Here is a 21,264-nt window from a genome sequence, read left to right as displayed (position 1 = left end):
TTGCTTCACCTAAATTGCAAGCAATATAAACAGCTTACATGGTTAATATTTGCCCTTTACCTTTCTTATGTTACATTTCTTTCAAAAAGTGCTACTCTTTTTTTATTAGTTTTTTAATAAAATGTAAAAGAAAATGAATTAAACTCAAGATATGACTAGAAAATTTGTTCAGTTTCAAATTTACAAATGAACCAATGCTTATTAGCCCTTGGCCAAACATACTGTATGTAATATGAATATGTAGGGGGGGGGGGGGTGTACAGTGTGTGTTTTGATATATGTTTTTCACAAAAAATGAGCCAATGCCAATGAGTTTGAGTTAGAAAAAATATTTTTTTAGTATCATTTGATGAAAAATGAAAACGGGTCCCACAGACCCGAACACCACACAAGGGTTAATTAAAAAAAAATAATTTCAAAATACTTTTTTTATGTTGTGTCATCACCCTGAAATAAAATACTTTTTTCGACTTTCAAGAAGAGCAAATTGATCCTCATTAATCTCATAAAAAAACTTACCATTAACTGGTCAATAACTCAACTTATTAACCCTTTAGACTAGCATGAGCTGGACAGGCTGTTTACTTTTCAGCAGGGCTGTTACCATCAATCATTCAGGTATATATTCTGTCTTTAAAGAACTGAGGAATGCAGCGCGGCTGGAAACTGGTGAGAGAATACACACTTTGGGATGAGCATGAATCTTTTACAGCAGAAGTGAGGGAGATACAGGCAGTGTTCTCTGTGTCTGAACACAAAGGCTCGCTGCGTCTCCAGCGCTTTGAAAAGAAGAGTCTCTTTAACTCCTCTGTTCTGTACAGTGACAGCGCTCTTCCAGACGCCTGTTCACTGCACAACAATAGTCATATTCAGATATGTGTGTGGGTGATTGCATGTGTGTGTTTGTGTGTGCTGTCGGGTTTTGTGCTGTATTAAAAGTTTTATACCTCAGTATGGTTCCGGGGATAGTCTAATCTGAATACTGGTGATAAAAACTCGCTTCTGCGACAGTGAGGTCTTTATTAGTTAACTGGATAGCTAGAAAACATTAGCTTACAGGCTTTGTTGCTAACAGGCTAATCACTAACAAGCTAACAAGATAACTGCTAAACCACCATCTGTGCGAGCGTGTTTCAGATACAGTGGTATTAAAAAGTTTGGGTGCCCCTGATAATTTTCAGGATTTTCCTTTGTAAATCACTGGTTGTTTGATTGTTGTATTTAAAAGCATTCTGCAGTGTTTTCTAATTGTACACTGCAAAAAAAATTAATCTTATCAAAAAATGAAATGATCTTTTTTCTCTTGTAAGAATTTTTGTCTAACCAAGCATTGATATAAAGATTATTTAGCTTCTTTTAGAAACAACCTCCTTTTAAGTCATTTAAACTCAAAATAAGCACAAGAGAAATTCCAGGATTTTGGTACATTTCAGGGGTGGTCACTTCTGAGCATTTGATCTTCAATTTGATCATTTTTAGTCATATATTTATTAAATATAGGGAATAGACTATCAAAAAGTTTGATTCGTCAAGCTCAGGTATTAAATCAGTTTTTTAATTAGATCATGCAATATATTTGGTAACTTACAGTAACAGGGTTGCGAGTAACAGGGTTGCAAATCTAGGCTAAGTTGTGGTTTACTGCAGGAACAGATGCTAACTGTAAAATGTAGCTATGTATACAAGATCAAGGACAAACATGGTTATATAAGTATATAAAGTAAATTTTGACTCTACTCATTATTAGTCTTACAATATGAGTAACAGGGTTGCGTTCACTGAGTGACACACACAACTTGGACAAACATATTTGGGAAAAAAAACTTGAAAATTGTTAGAGCACTTACTCTTGGTCTTGCCATGTGGGCAGAAAATGTCCTTGTGATGTCACTTCCTTTGTGCCAGTGGACAAATATTTTAACTCTTTCTCTGCCAGGTAAAATTCCTTATGGTAACAGGGTTGAGCGCATGTTGTGGGACACAACTTAACAGCATAAAAAACTGTAACATGCAAAACAATGTAGACCAAAGAAGTTGTTTTCATAAGTAAAGGAGATGCAGATCAACAATATACAAGAGCAAGTCATTTATTTAGAGCTTATTTTAATTGTTAAATTTGCCAAAGGATTTGGTCACCCAATGAGTGGGACAAGAGAAAACGGCCACATATTCTTCCACCATATTTTAGAGTTTGTCTTATAACAAGTACATTGTTCACAAAAAAATAGTCATTTAGATATTTTGGATATGTACATTTGAAATTTGAAAGTGGTGGGACAGGAAAAGTACCAAAATCCTGGAATGTCCCACAAATTGTCACCAGTCGAGTTATTCTGAGTTATTCTATGTGTCCACATTTAAGATATGAAACCAGGGTTTTTTACTTGATTCAAGTCTTACTTCAAGGATTTTGAGATTGTTTTTTTAGATTAAAAAAAAAATAAAATTAAAGAAAAACATGCTTACCCTATTGGCAGAGTGTTTTATAAATATAAGCATATTCATCTTAGTTTTTATATATTATGTTTAGTTTTTGGCATTTATTTTTTGCAATGTGATTTCATGGCATATCAAATTGATATGAATTATGTATAAAATGTAATTTTTTCATTTATATATTAAATTCCCAGAATTCAGTGTTCCCTTAGGGCACTGAGGGATCAGTTCTGCCAAAACCATGGTATGCTTGCTTCTGACTGTGTTATTGAGTAATGTTTAATAGATTTCTGTGCGTGTCAGCTACACGCTAAACTTCCGTGCCCTTACTCTTACTCCTGGATTCTCACTGTTTAATTTGTAAAGACAGCTTTATGAGTAGCATATAATTAACAATTACAGTTTCAGTGTCTGCCTTTACTGACCAAAATAAAGTAGCGTTTCATGTTTAAGTGTTAGAGCACTATCTCAGTGAAGCAGCTGCGTAACCGCGTAGACTAATCTCACCCCAGTGTCACTTCCAAACGCAGTTTATTATTTTTGGTGCAATTTCTGTGCTCTGCTGTAGCCAGCACTGTGTGCTGTGTGTGTGTGTATACTGGTGTGTATTTGTGTGTGTGTATGTGTATATATACTAATATGTGTGTGTGTGTCTCAGTGGTAAAGTAGCTCAGGCATGTGCTAAGCAGCGGGTTAACGCTTTGCCTTAGACACGCTCTGCAAATCTTTTTAATTTGCTCTCTGCGTTTGCAGGCTGCCTGAGCGCTGGGGCCTGTAATAAGGTACTGATGCCCTGGTGCCCTTCCCAAGGCCATGGCTCTGTGCCACCCTGCTGAAGCTCTGATACAGGCGAGACACAATTACAAAATATCTCCAGAATTAGTCAGTGCAGTCTCTAGAACTGGGCATCACCTCTGATTTACAGAATTAATTCAATTCTGAATCACAGGGTTTTAATTTGATTATATTTCAGTTATTGATAGTGTGTCCTAATATATTAGATATAAGTATTGTGCCATATCGTATTGTACGCAATAATATTGCCAAAAATTCTGACACAATAAAAAAAATCCATATAGTGATTTTTTGCGATATCCTTAAAAAGTATTTTATTTTAATTGTATAATTGCAGATTATATACAGCACCAAATATGTTACACTTAAGTTTTGTGGTAGATTTATGTTTTTACATTACTTTTATCTTTTCTGTTTTTGAAACAGACAAATGTTTATACATTAGTTTTGTTTCTACTGAACTTTCTATTTATGAATCTCATATATATTTTTGCTATAGTATATTCTTGAAATTATAAAAAACAAATGTCAATGTTCATTCATGTCTGCAAGAATATTGTTGTTGAAAAAATACCCTGAAATATTGATGTTGATGTAATTTTAGGGCCATATCACTCACTTTAATATGAATTCATTACTTCTTAATCATGACATATATCATATTGTTGATAGGTCTGGTGCTACTGCTTCCAACCCATCACAATTGTCAAGTTCTTGCCAATGAACAGCTCTATGTGCCACTGTGTTTTGCTGCTCTACTCGGCACTAGAGTACCCGTCAAAAGTTTGGACACACCTTCTTATTTAATGTTGTTCTTATTTATTTGTTTAATTTATTTTCTACAGTGATTAATATTAAAGACATGAAAACAGTTAAATGACACACACAGTATGGAATTATGTAGTAAACAAAAACTCACTTACTCTTGTTTAGCAGTAAAGCAAGTTTTCATATACGCATTCATTGTTTCTTCTGAAATCAAAGGATTAAAAAGAGTTTGTTCTGCTTTTGTTGAGGTAACTGTCTCTAATGTCAGAGCAAAACATGCTTGCTACTAGATTTTTGGAGCACTGCTGTGAGAATTGGCTGTTGATGATCACCACTCCACCTCATCCCCAACTTCCTTAAATTCCTGCCCAAAGTATTGCAACTCTACCTCATAAACTGTTCAAAGCTGTCATCTAAGCAAGAGGTACTACTTTGAAGAATCTGAAATACTTATATATTTTTTTACTAAATTAAATAATTCTATATGTTTCATATGTCTTCGGAGGGCTTAGTGCAGATTATTTAATAACAAAGAAAAAACACTAAATTAATTGGAATGAGGTGTACTTACAAGTGTAATAAGATGTGTTTGAGTGCAAATTATTTCAGTTAGTTGAAAATAAATTAATTGAGGATTATTTGAGCAATTGGGCACCTTTAGATCTGAACTTTGGAAATGTTGAACTTGGTAATATAAACCAGAATAACACAGTAAATGAAAAATACCCCCAACAACTCATTAGACTCATCTATTCTCACTATTTATCTGGTTTAAACAACCTAGAAACAAGTTGTACTAAATTGAATTGTGCTGATTGCGTGTCTTAGCAGTCTCTTGTAGCACCATAGCACTCCTTTATTTACAAAGCTAATGGACTGACTGAGGAAATGATATTGAGGAAAACGGCCAATTATATTGCCTCGAAAGGGAGGATCCCTGACCCAGCACAAATATTAGTCTTATTCTCTCACTGGGAGCCATATTTCTTCTCCATTGTTGCCATTTTCACTTGGGTGTGGAGGTGACTAATGGAGGCTAGTGAAAGTCAGGATGGAGGCAGAAATGCAGATGAGTCAGTGCTCTTCTTTTCATTGTTTTATACACTGTGCTGTTAGCGTATGATCACCTGGGGATGCATTAAGGTCCAGGCGGTAATTATGAGCGTTTTGGAGTGGATGTGTGTGTGTGTGTGTGTGTGTGTGTGCACGCGGGGGAGGGGTAGAGGGTGGTGGTTAAGAATAAAGCACTCTCTTAGCCTGCTATTTTAATTGAGGGAAGTGACTGGACACAGGAGATTTGAGCTCCAGTCAGTTCTAAAGCTGCTGACAGTCACTCAGCGGCTCTTCAGAGAACACCCTGTACCCGGCTGCTGCTCACACGGCCTCCACCATCAGCCTCTTACAGAGGAAACACACGCTTACCTTCATTAAAAGCTTCTCCACACAAGCGCACATTCTGTAAATAATCAGCTGCTCTTACAAATAGGGGTAAGGAAAAATATCGATATTGTGATAAAAAAAACAATAAGAGATCACTTAAAATTGATGAGTTTCTTTGATTTTACCAAATTAAAAACCTCTGTAATATAATCAAGAGGAAGATGGATGATCACAAGCCATCAAACCAAACTGAACTGCTTGAATTTTTGCACCAGGAGTAAAGCAGCATAAAGTGATCCAAAAGCAGTGTGTAAGACTGGTGGAGGAGAACATGATGCCAAGATGCATAAAAACGGTAATTAAAAACCAGGGTTATTCCACCAAATATTGATTTCTGAACTCTTAAAACTTTATGAATGAACTTCTCGTTTTCTTTGCATTGTTTGAGGTCTGAAAGCTCTGCATCTTTTTGTTATTTTAGTAATTTCTCATTTTCTGCAAATAAATGCTCTAAATGACAATATTTTTATTTGGAATTTGGGAGAAATGTTGTTCGCAGTTTATAGAATAAAACAACAATGTTCATTTTACTTAAACATTTACATATAAATAGCAAAATCAGAGAAACTGATTCAGAAACTGAAGTGGTCTCTTATTTTTTTAAAGGTATAGTTTTTGTTTGCGAAACATTATTATTCCTGAAGTAGGGGAAGGGCAGCAGTGGAGAGAGGGCAAAAATCAGAGTTGTAAATAAATTGTCCAGGTTTTATACACAGAAGGTCAGTAACGAATAACGGGAGGAATAACGCTTTGGCAAGGAATAACGCTTTGTAACAGGGGTAAAACCCAGACAATACTTGGCGAGGTGTGTTTGAAGTGAAGGTGTATATATAGTGGGGTGAACAGGTGAAATCAATACTCCGGTGATTGACTTCCATTCCTGATGGTGCAGTGTGCAGTGTCATGTGATCGGGTGAGTGAGTGATGGCAGAGTGAGGTTCATGCTATTGTTTACTTTACATTTCATTCTAAATTATTATTTTTTTAAATAAATAACAGATTTAGCAGGTTTCTTACAGCAGCAAATGTATCTATCTACTGAGATTCCCTCCTGCAGCTTCTATATGTAAAGATGTAAAATCTCCATTATATCATTTGGAAAAGCGCATTAAAACAATATTAATCAAATTCTTTTGATTCACCTTCTAGTCCTACTTCCGTATTAATCAACAAGGGTGTGTGAAAAAAAAAAATCTATAAAACTGACACCAATAAATCCATAATTTGTGGTATTGTGTGTATTCTCTTAAGCAACACAGATGAAGTATCAGGAAGTATCGTAGAGAGAATTGTCTTGTCATAATCATTCTTTATTATATCATATCATGAGACCCTGTTATTCCCATGCCTAAAAAAATACCTATTATGCTTCACAGTAAATAATAGAATATTGCTTTAATCACAATATTGCTGTGTAGAATATGAAATTGCACACCCCAAATATTTCATACATTTTTTACATGTTTTATTTCTGTTGTGAAAATGTGTATGACTGTACACATTAGTGTAGTGTGACAGGTTCCTGTGTGTGTGTGTGTGTGTGTGTGTTGCTGACACTGATGGCTCGTGGCAGGCAGGATGACTTCATTAGGCTGCTCTTCATGGACGTTGTGGGAGCTTCTCCACCCACTGCTCCGCGGGTCATGTGCCTCCATGGTTCTCCGTATCCAGAGATTGAAGTGGTGAACTCTGCTCCTCCTCCAGCCTGAGCTGCAGCCCGGCATTAGCTCTTAATGTGGATGGAGAAGCGCCCTGCTTCAGCGTTAAATAGAATGAGACATGCTAGATAGCTTCATCAAATGAACTGGCTCTAATAACCAGATGGAGAGCTCTGGGAGGGGACCAATTTCGCCTCATTACAGGAATAAATTACAACTGAAGTTCTGCTTTCTGTTTTTCAGGGCTGGCATTGTGTGTGTGTGTGTTTTTGTGTTGTTGATGTGTGTGAGGCTTTATTCTGTTCCCTGAGGCCACAGCGCCAGGCCTTTAGTAAGGTATGGCCCCTGTGAAAGATGCTCTCTTTAGAAATCAATGGAATTAGCATAGACGTGAGCGTTTAGTAGCTGCTCATGTAAGTAGTAGATTTTTTCTTCTAATCAGAGAAGAGCAGATTTGTCTCAGCCTTGAAGGAATGGACTTTATTCAATTCTACAAGGACATTTATAGCCCTATTTTAGTGATTTATAGGTGAGCTGTCAATCGTGTACCGTCTTTGCTATCATAACAACAGGAAAAGTACACCTTGCTTGGCTTGAAATGCAAAAAAAGGCATGAACTCATTTCTTTTGATTACTCATGAATGTGTTTTGGGTGTAATATGAAATAAACCAATTAGTTTGTCACTTGCCATTCCCTTTAAGGGACAGGTGTGCTCTCACTTTGGCAGATTGCTATTTTAATGGCGTTGGCTTCTGTGCTTCTCAGCAGAGGAAACTGCAATACTTGTTCACGCTGTGAAGGTGTGCAAGCTGGAAATTTAACAGCAATGTTATGTTTTTTTTGTGTTCTGTGTATTGTTGAAGAAAAAAATGGGTTTGTGCTTCTGCATTGCCAAGATAGCAATACATGTCTGCCTGTTGACTGGTGCCTATGTTCATTTCAGTCAGTGGCACACCTGTGTTTTCCATTGCCAAGATAGCAACACCAGAACACCACGCCCTTCAGCATAGATATATATTCACAGGCAACGTTGCTATTTAAAAGAGTCAGGCAGACGATATAAAAAAATAGACTGTTGGGGGAGGGTGAAAGATAGCAATGAGCATTTTGACTAACTTTTCCTAGGGTGTAAAATCGGGCCCTAAGTGTCCAACATGCTTGTATAACAAAAATTGACTGACTGAATTGAATTTTCTTTATGATACATGTTCACATTACATAACAGCATTACCCGCTAACTGCACTAAACACTAGTTCTTTCGCTGTTCAGAGGGAAGTACAATGTTCTGTGGTGAGTACAAGCTACGTGGGACCAACCGCTAGCAAAAATCACCCTGACTTTCCGGAGCGCTTAGAGTTTAGTGTATCGCTGTTGAGCGACATTAGCTGCTAACCTCTAGTGCTAGCAGTTAGCAGCTAATGCTAATGCTCCAGCCTTAGTGCTGGAAAAATTTGGAAATCTAAGCTTACTGTAAATAAACAGAAGTGCTTTACTCATCCAAATTGCAGTTTTCAGTAGAAAAATCTGTGTAGATTAACAATCACTCGTTTTTTTTTTTTTTTTAGAATTACAGTTTTGTTTACTTAGCTCAGCTTTACTTAACTTAGTAACCCTACCCCACTACCACCCAGAGGTAAGACCTGCTGAACACCCCTGTTCTTTACTAGTGTTGCATAATGCACCTTTTTTTAATTTGGTGTGCCTTATGTATGAAAATAGTCCAGAAAATAGACGTTCATTGATAGTGTACTTTATAATCCAATGACCTGATTGGTAAATATATTCCAAACTATGTATTTAAAATGGTATGGATGCTTTGCTGTGCTATTTCGTTTTGTCAGTGGCATTTAATGGTCTTAAAATGATAATTTTACGACAAACTCTTATCATAACAGGCCCAGGTACAGCCTACAGGAGCACAAGCATTCTAGGAAGGCTTTCCACAAGGTTTAGGAGTGTGTTTATGGGACTTTTCACCATTTGTTTAGAAGATTATTCAGATACTGATGTTGGGTAGTGTGTGAATGAATACTTTTGGCCAAATAGTGGCTTTATAGAGCTGTTTGCAGACTTCTGATCATCTGTTGCATGTGTGTGTGTGTGTGTGTGCTGGGAGTAGCGTTGTGTGGCTGGGCTGACTGACAGTCACTGTGTGATGCTGGTTGCTCCTGAGAGAGTGTCTTCTCGTACCGGGACGTGTGAAAACCTCATTTCCAGCACGGTGCAGCTGGTGCAACAGTAATTACCTAACAGCACTCCCTACTGAGGGCGAGACGTCTCTCACTACCTTCCTCTCTCTCACTTTCTCTCCTTTCTCTCTCTCTTCTCCCCCTTTTCTCCTTCTTTCTGCTGAACAGCTGAATGAACAGTACTTTTCTTGGAGCTTTGCTGCAAAACAATCGATTTTGAATGTCTAAAGAGGCTTTTTTGAATTGTATTAAAGTGTTTTAAAGGTAGAGAGTTGATTTTCTCTACCCGAGCCTGAGCCTAACCCGATGCCCGCCCCTGGGGAACTTGGGCTGGGTCAGGCCGAGATTTCCCTCCACTTTCCTTGGGCCGGGTGGGGTCGGGCTCAAGAAAATGTAAATGTGTGATGATAATCACAATATAGCAAAGTAGCAAATCAAACTAAATAAAAAGTAAATACAAGTTACACAAGTTAGAATGTTATAATTCTTAATAAACATTATTTTTAAATAATAGGTCTATGCTTCCTTAGTGTTGCAATGTCAGGTAATATAATTCTAAACAAATTTCAATAAAACAGCCCAAAAATGTTTTTAAAAAGCTCAGTTTTAACACTTTACTTACTAAAAAATAATGACTGGTTTTAATTAGGCTCGGGCTCATAACGTTTATGAAGCAGGTCGGGTCGGGCGGAACATGCACAGGCTTGGGCCAGGTGGGGCTGAATTTTTTGGGCTAATTTGTAAAGAAGAAGCTTTCTAAAGTTTGAGGAACCTTAAAATGAAGTAGAGGTTCCATACTGATACTAACCAAGAACAAGCCAAGCTGAGAACCATTTAGGAATCTTTATTTGTAGGAGTGGTTTATTCCCTCAGCAGTGCATGGTCTGGGAGTAAAACATGTAGCAGGTTAGTTGTAGTAGTTTATTAGTCTCGATTTAGATTATTGCTAACGATAATTGAGGTAGTCAAATAATCTGTCTTTTTTTTTTGAAAGACAGAACTCTTCAAAGAGCACTTACTCTCTTAACACCTCTAAAACACTAACTACTTCTATCCCATTTCCTTCTTCCCCTCCTCACTTCTCTATCCTATTATTTCCCTTCCACCTCCTTTAAGCCCTAACTAAAATGGTTTATCTTAATTTCTATTACTTTTGTACTTGACTTTTGTAAGTCGCTTTGGACAAAAGCGTCTGCCAAATGTAATGTAATGTAATGTAATGATTACTCTATTAGTCAACAACTATTTACGCCATGCCCTTTTTACATTACATTACATTTGGCAGACGCTTTTGTCCAAAGCGACTTACAATAGTCAAGTACAATGTAAAATAAGTTTAAAGGTAAAACATCTTTGGATAGGGATAAAAGGAGGTCAAAGGGGAATAATAGGATAGAGGAGTGAAGGAGGGGAAGAAGGAAATGAGGTTAGAAGTAGTTAGTGTGTTAGAGGTGTTAGGAGAGTAAGTGCTCTTTGAAGAGCTCTGTCTTCAGGAGTTTATTAAAGATAGCGAGAGAGTCTCCTGATCTGGTAGTAGAAGGTAGTTAGTTAGAGGTGTTAGGAGAGTAAGTGCTCTTTGAAGAGCTCTGTCTTCAGGAGTTTATTAAAGATAGTGAGAGATTCTCCTGATCTGGTAGTGGAAGGTAGTTAGTTAGAGGTGTTAGGAGAGTAAGTGCTCTTTGAAGAGCTCTGTCTTCAGGAGTTTATTAAAGATAGTGAGAGATTCTCCTCATCTGGTAGTAGAAGGTAGTTAGTTAGAGGTGTTAGGAGAGTAAGTGCTCTTTGAAGAGCTCTGTCTTCAAGAGTCTCTTAAAGATAGTGAGAGATTCTCCTGATCTGGTAGTGGAAGGTAGTTTGTTCCACCATTGGGGAACTCTGTATGAGAACAGTCTGGATTGCTTTGTGTGAATGTTTGGTAAAGCGAGGCGACGTTCATTGGAGGAGCGCAGCGGCCGGGAGGTAGCGTAAGCCTTCAGGAGCGAGTGCAGGTAGGAAGGAGCCTGTTCTGTCATCACCTTGTAGGCGATAGTAAGAGCTTTGAATTTGATGCGAGCATCAACTGGTAGCCAATGGAGCTCAATGAGCAGCGGGGTGACATGTGCCCGTTTTGGCTGGTTGAAGACCAGACGTGCTGCTGCGTTCTGGATCATTTGGAGTGGTTTTACTACACAGGCCGGGAGGCCAGTTAGCAGGGCATTGCAGTAGTCGAGGCGTGAGATGACGACCGCTTGCACCAGGAGTTGGGTGGCCTGTTGCGTCAAGAACGGTCTAATTTTTCGGATGTTATAGAGCGCAAAGCGGCAGGACCGAGCAACTGAGGCCAAATGGTGCGTGAAGGAGAGTTCGTCATCAACCATAACACCCAGGTTCCTAGCAACCTTTGTCGGTGAGAGAGAGAGAGAGTTGATACTTATAGAGAAGTTGTGTTGAAAAGATGGTTTTGCTGGTATGACCAGAAGTTCAGTCTTTGAGAGATTTAATTGAAGGTGATGCTCCTTCATCCATGAGGATATGTCAGAGAGACACTGCGATATCCGTGCAGAGATTGAGTGATCTTCAGGTGAGAACGACAGGTATAGCTGGGTGTCATCAGCAAAGCAATGGTAGGAAAATCCGTGTGAGCGGACAACCTGACCAAGAGAGGTGGTGTATATGCTCCGCTTCCTGTGGGTGTGTCTCCTTTTTTTTAGTTAACAGACTGATAGAAACAGCTGAACGCGGGATTTAAATGTAATTATGGAATCTGTTGTGTTTGGGCAATTTTGATGACCAAGCTGAAGGTGCATGAAGTTCATTCTCATGTAAAGAGATCTTATCCTTTTCATAATGAGCCATTTAAGGGCTCTGTCACTTTTATGCAAATACTCTAAGCTCTATGTATGCGCCACTCCATGTATGCGCTGATCATTTACCACACATTAGTGTTAGCTTGTGCTAAATGAAAAACACGAACAAGCTAGTTCATGCTTAACTCCGATAGAGGCACAAAAATCTCCCTTATCTGCTGATTTGCCATGAACAGTAAGTACAGATAGGTATAGATTCCTCCCTCCGATGAAGCACACTGCGAAATAGAGTTTCTTAAGCTGATCTAGTGGGTGATCCATGGAAAATTGATTCATTAGGCTGATTCATAAAAAGATGAATCGATGGATTGTTTTTGTACTTTCTTTATAGTGTTTATAGGTGTTTACAATCAAGACCCAAGTGGAAATACAAAATTACAAGTTACAATTACAAATTAAGAGTGAGTTTTGCATATTATTTGCATATTTTCCCTTTAAATTGTAGCAGAAGCACTGCAAGAGTGCAAATCCTGAGTGTGTACAAGTAGACCAATTATTGTTTAATTCATAAAAGTCATTGTACCAAGATGCATTGTTATTATGTTTTTAAAAAAGTGTTAAATTCATATTTACAACTTTTGTTAGAGGAAGTGGATGGTGTTTTTTATTAATTTTGTATAACATGGGGTTACAATTTCTAGTTCTAATCACATAAAAAGCCTCCTAAATCTTTAATCTGGATTTTATTCTGGTTCTTCGTGACTGTAATTGGCAGTGAATGTCCAGCTCAGCATAACAATGAATAATCTGTACCCTTATCATTTTGTTTCTCAGTACCTGTGTAGGCGTGTGTTTTATGTGTGTGTGTGTGTGTGTGTGTGTGTGTTTGTGTGATTTGACTGATCGCAGATATAATTCACAGCCATATTTCCTGCGGCCAAAGCCAGTAGCCTCCTGTAGAGATGTATGATGCTGTCGATAAGGAGGATATTAAAAAGCACTCTTCTCTCTCGTTCTGGCAGCTGCTGCCTCAACAGGATCATTTAGAATCATAAAACTGTTATTTCACTGCCGCTCCGCTCTCTGAGGAGTACACAAAAACACAGCTGTTACTATAACACAGTGAACCCTCTGACTTTCTGCTCCGGGCTCCCAAACTATAGATAATACTGCGGGATCTTTGTTAATTAGTTAGAGGCTGAACTTGACAATGAAAGGTCTCAGTTTTATTGTTGTTGTACAGTTGCTGAAAGGTACTGTTTATTGTTTTTGTTTTTTTTGCTGTAGATTGATTTATCCTTTTATTGGTGGGCTTTCTTTCAGTAGAAAATGCTGCACTGACTGTTTTTCACCAGTAGAGGGCCTGGCCTTGTTCTCTGAGTGTGTGTGTGTGCAGTGTGTGTGGACGCTGAGTGTGTGTGGGGAGAGGTGTTGTGGGGGCGTTGCGACAGTGCTGTCACATTTATTGGGCCAAGGCCATCCAGCACACTACAACATCTTTTACATCTTAGAAGTGTTGCTCTCTGCCTTTAATTTTTCTTTTTGGTGCACATTTGATTTATAATACTTTCTTACTTTTATTGCTTATCATATATTAAAATAAAATAGAAAATATACGGTAACACTTCACAATAAGGTTAACATTATTTAACAGTATTTACTACAGAAAGTCTCAACAAATTATTAATTAACACTGGTTTAGACATTATTATTCATTACAACATGTTTTAACTAATGTCTCAATTCATTATTATTTGCAACATTTATAATTGTTAAAATGTTGTAATGTTTAATAATGTCAGTTGAGACATTGCTTAACAATTTACTTGCTGAAACTCCCTACAAAACTCCAATTCTAAGCATTTTTAAGTTTCTTTTGGAATGGACACATGCTCACTTTCACCCAATCATGCACAGTTCTACAGACTGTTGTCACCTGGTCTGTACTGTTGTTCATTTGCAATAATGAAACTGCTTTCATTTTGGCACCAGGAGTGGCATGAAGTTGTCCAAAAGCAGTGTGTAAGACTGGTGGAGGAGAACATAACAAGACGCATGAAAACTGTGATAAAAAACAGAGTTGTTACTCCAAATATTGATTTTTTTGAATTTCTTATGAATATGAACTTGTTTTCTTTGCATTGTTTGAGGTCTGAAAACTCTGAGTTTTTTTTCAGCCATTTTTTTATTTCAGCCATTTCTCATTTTCTGCAAATAAATGCTGTAAATTACAACAATTTTCTTTTTCTTTGGAATTTGGGAGAAATGTTGTCTGTAGTTTATAGAACAAAACAACAATTTAAATTTTACTCAAACATATACCTATAAATAGCAAAATCAGAGAAACTGATTTAGAAAATTGAGTGGTCTCTTATATATATATATATATATATATATATATATATATATATATATATATATATATGTGTTATATGGCAATACTTTGCAAAGAATGGAGAAAAGCAACAGTACAGGCCAGGTGAAAACGGTATGTAGAATTATGCATGATTGGGTGAAAGTGAGCATGAGTCCATTCCAAAGGAAAGTTAAGAATGCTGGGAGTTGGAGTTTGTAGGGTGTTTAAGCAAGCACTCCACCTGTTAAATCACACACACAAAAACACACCCACACACACATACAGCCAACAAGAAAAAATACCATTGTCGGTTTTACTGAGCTCTAACCTTTGCAACAAATTCAAAATTACCTATTTATATTTTTAGGTTGTTTTGTACTGATATACATTGATGTATAACACAAACCTATACCTCAAAATACATTAACATCTACAGTAAGGAAGAGTTTGTGTGGCAGAGGTTTTACTGAGTTACCCCAAGGCTCCAGATTAGTTTAATACCGGCCTGTTTATCATCTGTCCCTTTTTATTCCTTTTCTTTTGTTCCGTTTTTTATTCTGTAAGTGTTCTGTTTTGTCTGCACTCAGTTCACAGTTTGAGGATGATTTTAGCCTTCTTCTGGAGAGAAGACCCTCAGGCTTTATTATGGCCCGGTGGCTATCTGTGCTAGGGGGCTGAAGAAACTGATGTAACATGGAGAATTGTGCCTTCAAGACCACACACACACACACACACACAATCACACAGTCACACACACAGATGCATGCTGGTTCCAGTCCACAGGTCCTGAGGGGAATTCCACACATCCGGACTCGTGTGCAGACTGCTAGCCAGCCCCATTTCCCTGGCAACATCTAATCACTGTCATCCCAGCACCCGCTGTGTGATGGGATTAGATAAGATTATGCTAATTTCCAAGAACATCCACATGTGTGGGGGACACACACGCTCAGTCGCAATGGGTGATGGGAGCTCATACTTATAGCAGAATATTTTTTCTTTAAGAATAGCAGAAACAGTATTATTATTATTATTATTATTATTATTATTATTATGCTTTGAGTATATGTATTTTTTGGGAGTGCAGTTGGGTGTAATAAAAGTAAAAAAGTCTTTAAGTTTGTTTGGTCTAAGGCCAATTTTCAATTCTAAAGTTACTGATTACAAAGCGTTAGCTAAATGTTCTCCTAACTCACATTTTAATTTCTTAGTTTAACCAACAAAAAAAGGTTAGGTTGATTCTCAAAAACGCTATTAAATAAGCTACAGCTGAAACATATTTAATACTGTGTAAGGTGTTTGTGTTTGTAAGTCTGTGGCTCCTCCCCCTCGATTTGTTTACTGTTTATTCTCATCTGAAGATTACAATTAATCTTATTACACAGCAAGTGGACCCCCTTCTCTTAGACCCCTCACTATATAGAGAGCTGGGATGTTAATGGGATTTTAACTCAAAAACAAAAAAATCAGAAACAGTTTTATTGGTGAAGAGCACCTTTATACTCAAGGAATTTAGCTTTGGTCGGTGTAAACTCTCTATACATTCAACAGACATATATACATAATATATTTAAGCAATAGAACACGAGAGGGAGTGTGTTCTCACGAATAACATCATGGCTGTGATTCGGTCGTAGGCACGAGCCGAAGGCGAGCTGTTATTCGTGATAACACACGACCTCGAGTGTTCTATTGCTTTTATACAACCGTTTTTTCTTTACAAAATGAATTAAGAAAATAAATCAAAGAACTTTAAGAAATTCAGTTTGAATATGCTTTAATATGGACTGAGCCTTCCGCCAAAAAGTAGTTCCACAACAACTGTAACAGAACTGAAACTTAACTACAAAACGGTGTATGGTTCATACAGACTAACACCACGAAAGTTAGCTTGAAATAAAAATTGGAAATAAGTGAAGATGGTAACGTTAGGAGCGTGAAATAACGCTAATACTCTCCTCTCCTGCTCCATGGAGTCGTCTTCAGGTGAAAGCTGCGCATTTTTTGAGCATTACTGCTTGTTTTGCTGGGTGGTGTTGGTTTTAGCTAGCTGGCTGGACTGTGGTTAGGTTAGCGCAGCTTGCTTTAGCTCAGCATTAACTTAGCTTAGCCTAGCCTGGCTGCTTAGCGGTCTGGCTGTCAGACGGCAGTAACCGATCGATTTTCTTTCCCTTTTTTTTCACAAAAGACGAGTCACCACTGCGGACAAGCATGCCGCGGCTGAGCGCTAGCCTGTGCTAAGCTAACGCTGCTGCGGGTGTTCTGTGTGTATATGTCGTTACTCGGCAACGCGTCGGCGGAGTGATACAAGTTTAGTGTGAGAAGGCCGTGGTGTTATCATATATATATCAGCGCGGCTAGAACGCTTCTCAACCAATCAGATTGTGAGGTCGAAACTAACTGTTGTATAAATAGTAATAATAAACACAAACTGTATAATAAAGAGAGCAATACACCTACACTGCATAAAATGCTGTTAAAATAGCATCAGAGTTTAGAAATAAATCTACACTGATGGGTGTGGTGGTCTGGAATGAGGTGTGTTCAGGTAAATTTCGTGTATTGCTAATTTGGCAGAGGAAAACACCGATGCGCCACTGACTGAAATGAACCTAGACAATAGTCAGTCGTCGGAGTCCGTTCCTATAGGTGCGCCCAGCTCATGTACACCCCCACTCATTAAATACACACACATGGACGCTCAACAATACTCAACAATAAACAGAATGAAGATAAAATAACATTGCTGTTCCTTAAATGAGCTGCTGGGGTGCCTTCACTGTATGAAATGTGTATAAAAATGGGTGAATGGCCAAATTAACCACAAGGTCGTGAATCTCTTGATAAGCTGGCAGTTAGACAGTTGCTCCACTCTTGAGCTGTGAAGCTCTGTACATTTCTGTGTTAAAGACAGAAAGGAAATGTATATTTACTCAGAGCTGTTTTTCATGCATCTTGTGTAAGGAGATCATCTGTTCAAATCCAAGAAAGAGTTCAGTGCTACACTCTGGAGACGTCACATGACAAGGGAGATTTCTAACCTGCAGATTTGAATAAACAGTAAAGAAATTGAGGGGGAGGAGCCAAAGAATAAAATTCTTTAAACAATATTTAACTAATTTCAGCTGCAGATAATTTTTATTTACATTTTTTGAGGTTTGGTTTAATATGTACTGCTGATAAAACTGAACTGGATTACTTTGCCATTTTAATTTTAATTTCATTTTTGTACAGTTTAAAAAAATTATATACATTTATGTATCATGTCTTTCTCATGTCTGTTGCACGACTATAAATTTAATTTAGTAAATGTTTGAGCTCACATTGGCGTGATTGGCCTGTAATTAATGGCTATTTTTGTTTTGTGTGTTTTTTGCAGGATTTTGGCGACAGTGGGCTCAGATTTCGACCTGAGGACACTGAGGGCTGTCCGAGTGCTGAGACCTCTTAAGCTGGTGTCTGGAATTCCCAGTAAGTCTATATATACAAATGTGTATATGTGTGTATGATGTTATTCTTAAATACTGCAATTTTGGGACACTTACTCATTTATTGCTTGTTCTGAAATCAAGACAAAAAAAAAATATTCCTTTTGTTAGAGCAACTGTCTCTACTGCCCAGGAAGTCTTATTTAGTTGCCACTACAGTGACTAGTAATAGTGGCAACTTAAAGTAACTGAACACATTTATAAGAAATGATGTCCAGTAATATTTGAAGAAGTGTGTGTGGTTTCTGAATCACATTGATTGTTTAGATCTGGGGTGTCCAAACTTTTTTTGTTGGGGGCCAGAAGGAGAAATATATTTGAAGTCACGTTCCACACTCTGTAATAAAACAAATAATGAAATATACCACTTTAAATAATACTTTTTCCAGATTATTTCATTTACACACCATTTTACTTGACTATATTTATCTTTGAAAGTGTTGTGTAAACTAAGATTTTTCAAATTGATGTTTAATTTCATGATGTCTCTTAATATAAAACTCCTTAATTACAGCAACTTTTAGACTCTTTGGCCTGTTTTTCTGCGCAAGAAATGCGCACCCTCTCTGCTTTTAGACTCTTTGGCCCATTTTTCTGCGCTAAAAATGCGCACTCTCTCCGCTTTTAGACTCTTTGGCCCGTTTTTCTGCGCTAGAAATGTACACCCTCTCTGCTTTTAGACTCTTTGGCCCATTTTTCTGCGCTAGAAATGTGCACCCTCTCCGCTTTTAGACTCTTTGGCCTGTTTTTCTGCGCTAGAAATGCGCAACCTCTCCGCTTTTAGACTCTTTGGCCTGTTTTTCTGAGCTAGAAATGCACACTGTCTCCGCTTTTAGACTCTTTGGCCCGTTTTTCTGCGCTAGAAATGCGCACCCTCTCCGCTTTTAGACTCTTTGGCCTGTTTTTCTGAGCTAGAAATGCACACTGTCTCCGCTTTTAGACTCTTTGGCCCGTTTTTCTGCGCTAGAAATGCGTACCCTCTCCGCTTTTAGACTCTTTGGACTGTTTATCTGCGCTAGAAATGCGCACTCTCTCTGCTTTTAGACTCTTTTGCCCCGTTTTTCTGCGCTAGAAATGCGCACCCTCTCTGACTCTTTGACCCGTTTCTGACACCTAGCGTTCAAACTTTGAATCTCACATTATAAAAACCTGCTTAACAGCGGGCCAACTTTCATTCTATTTCTAAAATACCTTGCGGCCCGCTCCAAAAAAGGAAACGGGCCGCAAATAGCCCGCGGGCCGTAGTTTGGACACCCCTGGTTTAGAGTCTATATTAGCTACCCAGCCAACAATTTTTGCAGCCCTGAATATTCTGGAAATGTTTATTTATTTTTGTCCTTAAGATATTCTAGGAACAGTATTATAAATTGTAGTTTTAGAAAAGTTCCTCTAACGTTTCTGTTACCTTAAAATTACTGAAATATATAAGGGAAACTTATAATATCCTTTAATTATTTTTTTAATCAATAAAACATGGTGACTAGCTATTGCACACAGTACAGCAGTAGAGCAGTAACAAGTAAACAGTTTTATTGCACAGAGTAAGAAATAGTGGAAATAGTAAACTACTGTCTGCTGAGAGCAGCGTGTTATAGAGTCTGACAGCGGCCGGAAGGAAGGACCTACTGTATCTCTCCTTCACACACTGCGGGTACAGCAGCCATGAAAACAGATTATTTCTCTCTCACCGGATCTCACTGGATCATGGGAAAACTTTTTGGGAATGTTAATAAGACATATTTTTTTACACATTGAAAATTTAAACCCAAGGCTGAACATTTAGCTAACATTCTTTGTTACAGGTGCATCTCAAAAAATATGAATATCATTGCAAAGTTAATTTATTTCAGTAATTCAGTTCAAAATGTGAAACTCATATGTTATATAGATGTATTACACACAGAGTGATCTATTTTAAGCGTTCATTTCTTTGGCTTACAGCCAATGAAAACCCAAAAGTCAGTATCTTACAAAATTAGAATATTATATAAGACCAACTGGTACTTTTGGCAGTGTGTCCTGCTGGAAAATGAAATCTGCATCTCCATATAAGTTGTCAGCAAAGGGAAGCATGAAGTGCCGTAGGATTTTATGGGAAATACTGCACTGATTTAGACTTGATATAACACACTGGACCATCAGTACCTTTTGTATTTCATCTGTAAATCAAGGGAGCAGAGTCTGGAGGAAGAGTGGAGAGACACACAGTCCAAACTGCTTGAGGTCTAGAGTGAAGTTTCTACAATCAGTGATGGTTTGGTGGGGACGCTGTGCTTAGACCCCTTTTTATAATAATAATAATAATAATAATAATAATAATAATAATAAATCATAAAGAGTACATTTAAAAAAATATATTTTATTTAAATTTTACACCCTTTGCATACAAATTACAACTTTTACAAACAACCATCTTCCCATCTACCCTCCCACCCACTTATCTTCCCGACCACTCAACCACCCACTCACCCCTACCACCCATACCCCCCTTCCCCACAACTCCCACCCCATTCGTACTTAAAAAAAAAAAAAAACACCACACTTCTTATGCGTTTTTCCCTTATAAATAGTACATTTCACAGAAATATGTCTTAAGCTGCGTTTTGAAACTGTTAACTGATTCTTATCACTTCTCTCTTTCTCTCTCTCTCTCTCTGTCTCTCTCTCTCTCTATCTCTCTCTCTCTCTGTCTCTCTCTCTCTCTCTCTCTCTCTCTCTATCTCTCTCTCTCTCTCTCTCTCTCTCTCTTTGTCTCTCAGGTCTACAGGTTGTGCTGAAGTCCATAATGAAGGCTATGGTTCCTCTGCTGCAGATCGGCCTGCTGCTCTTCTTCGCCATCGTCATGTTCGCCATTATAGGAGTGGAGTTCTACATGGGAAAGTTCCACACCTCCTGCTTCAAAGAGTCAGGTCAGTCTGATCCGCCGACCCGCTCGCTGCCACGGGGCCAATTTCCTCATGGTAGAAGGCAGATTCCATCAGTCCACTGTCTGCTCTGACAGCAGTGTACTCCAGTGTGCTGCGGTTAGGACCTGACCCTGCTGGGGTTTTGTGCTTCCTGGTGCCGGCGCTGGCCTGAGGCTGCAGTCTGCGTTAAGTCGTCGCTAATTGGCAGAAAATTAACCAAACATATGCAGGCATTTAGATGAGAAATATTAGGCAGTCTAAAAGCTTATTAACTTTCAATATGAAAATAGGAATATTGTCAGGGGAAATAAACCCAAGCGAAGTCAAAATAAATAAAAAAATCATAAAATCCTTTGTGGTAATTACCCCGTGTGGTAATTAAACGTATTAATATCATTGTAATTGCATGTTGTGAGCTTTCAAACACCGTTAATCCCACC

At 38.0% G+C, this 21,264-nt stretch overlaps 1 protein-coding gene across 6 annotated transcripts in view; it reads left to right on the top strand.

The window, feature by feature from the left end:
- cacna1bb (calcium channel, voltage-dependent, N type, alpha 1B subunit, b) overlaps positions 1 to 21,264 on the top strand; it is a 337,484-nt gene that overhangs the window by 88,603 nt on the left and 227,617 nt on the right. For all 6 annotated transcript variants that reach the window (XM_049466430.1, XM_049466432.1, XM_049466431.1 and 3 more), the window contains exons 4-5: positions 17,810 to 17,901; positions 20,678 to 20,827. In XM_049466430.1, the coding sequence (XP_049322387.1) occupies positions 17,810 to 17,901; positions 20,678 to 20,827 (242 nt within the window). The remainder of the gene's footprint in view (positions 1 to 17,809; positions 17,902 to 20,677; positions 20,828 to 21,264) is intronic.

The sequence above is a fragment of the Astyanax mexicanus genome, chromosome 17 (genome assembly GCF_023375975.1).
Source record: "Astyanax mexicanus isolate ESR-SI-001 chromosome 17, AstMex3_surface, whole genome shotgun sequence".
NCBI classification, from domain to species: Eukaryota; Metazoa; Chordata; class Actinopteri; order Characiformes; family Acestrorhamphidae; genus Astyanax; species Astyanax mexicanus.
Note: the sequence above shows the minus strand (reverse complement) of the source record. Positions and strands in the feature narration are given on the sequence as shown.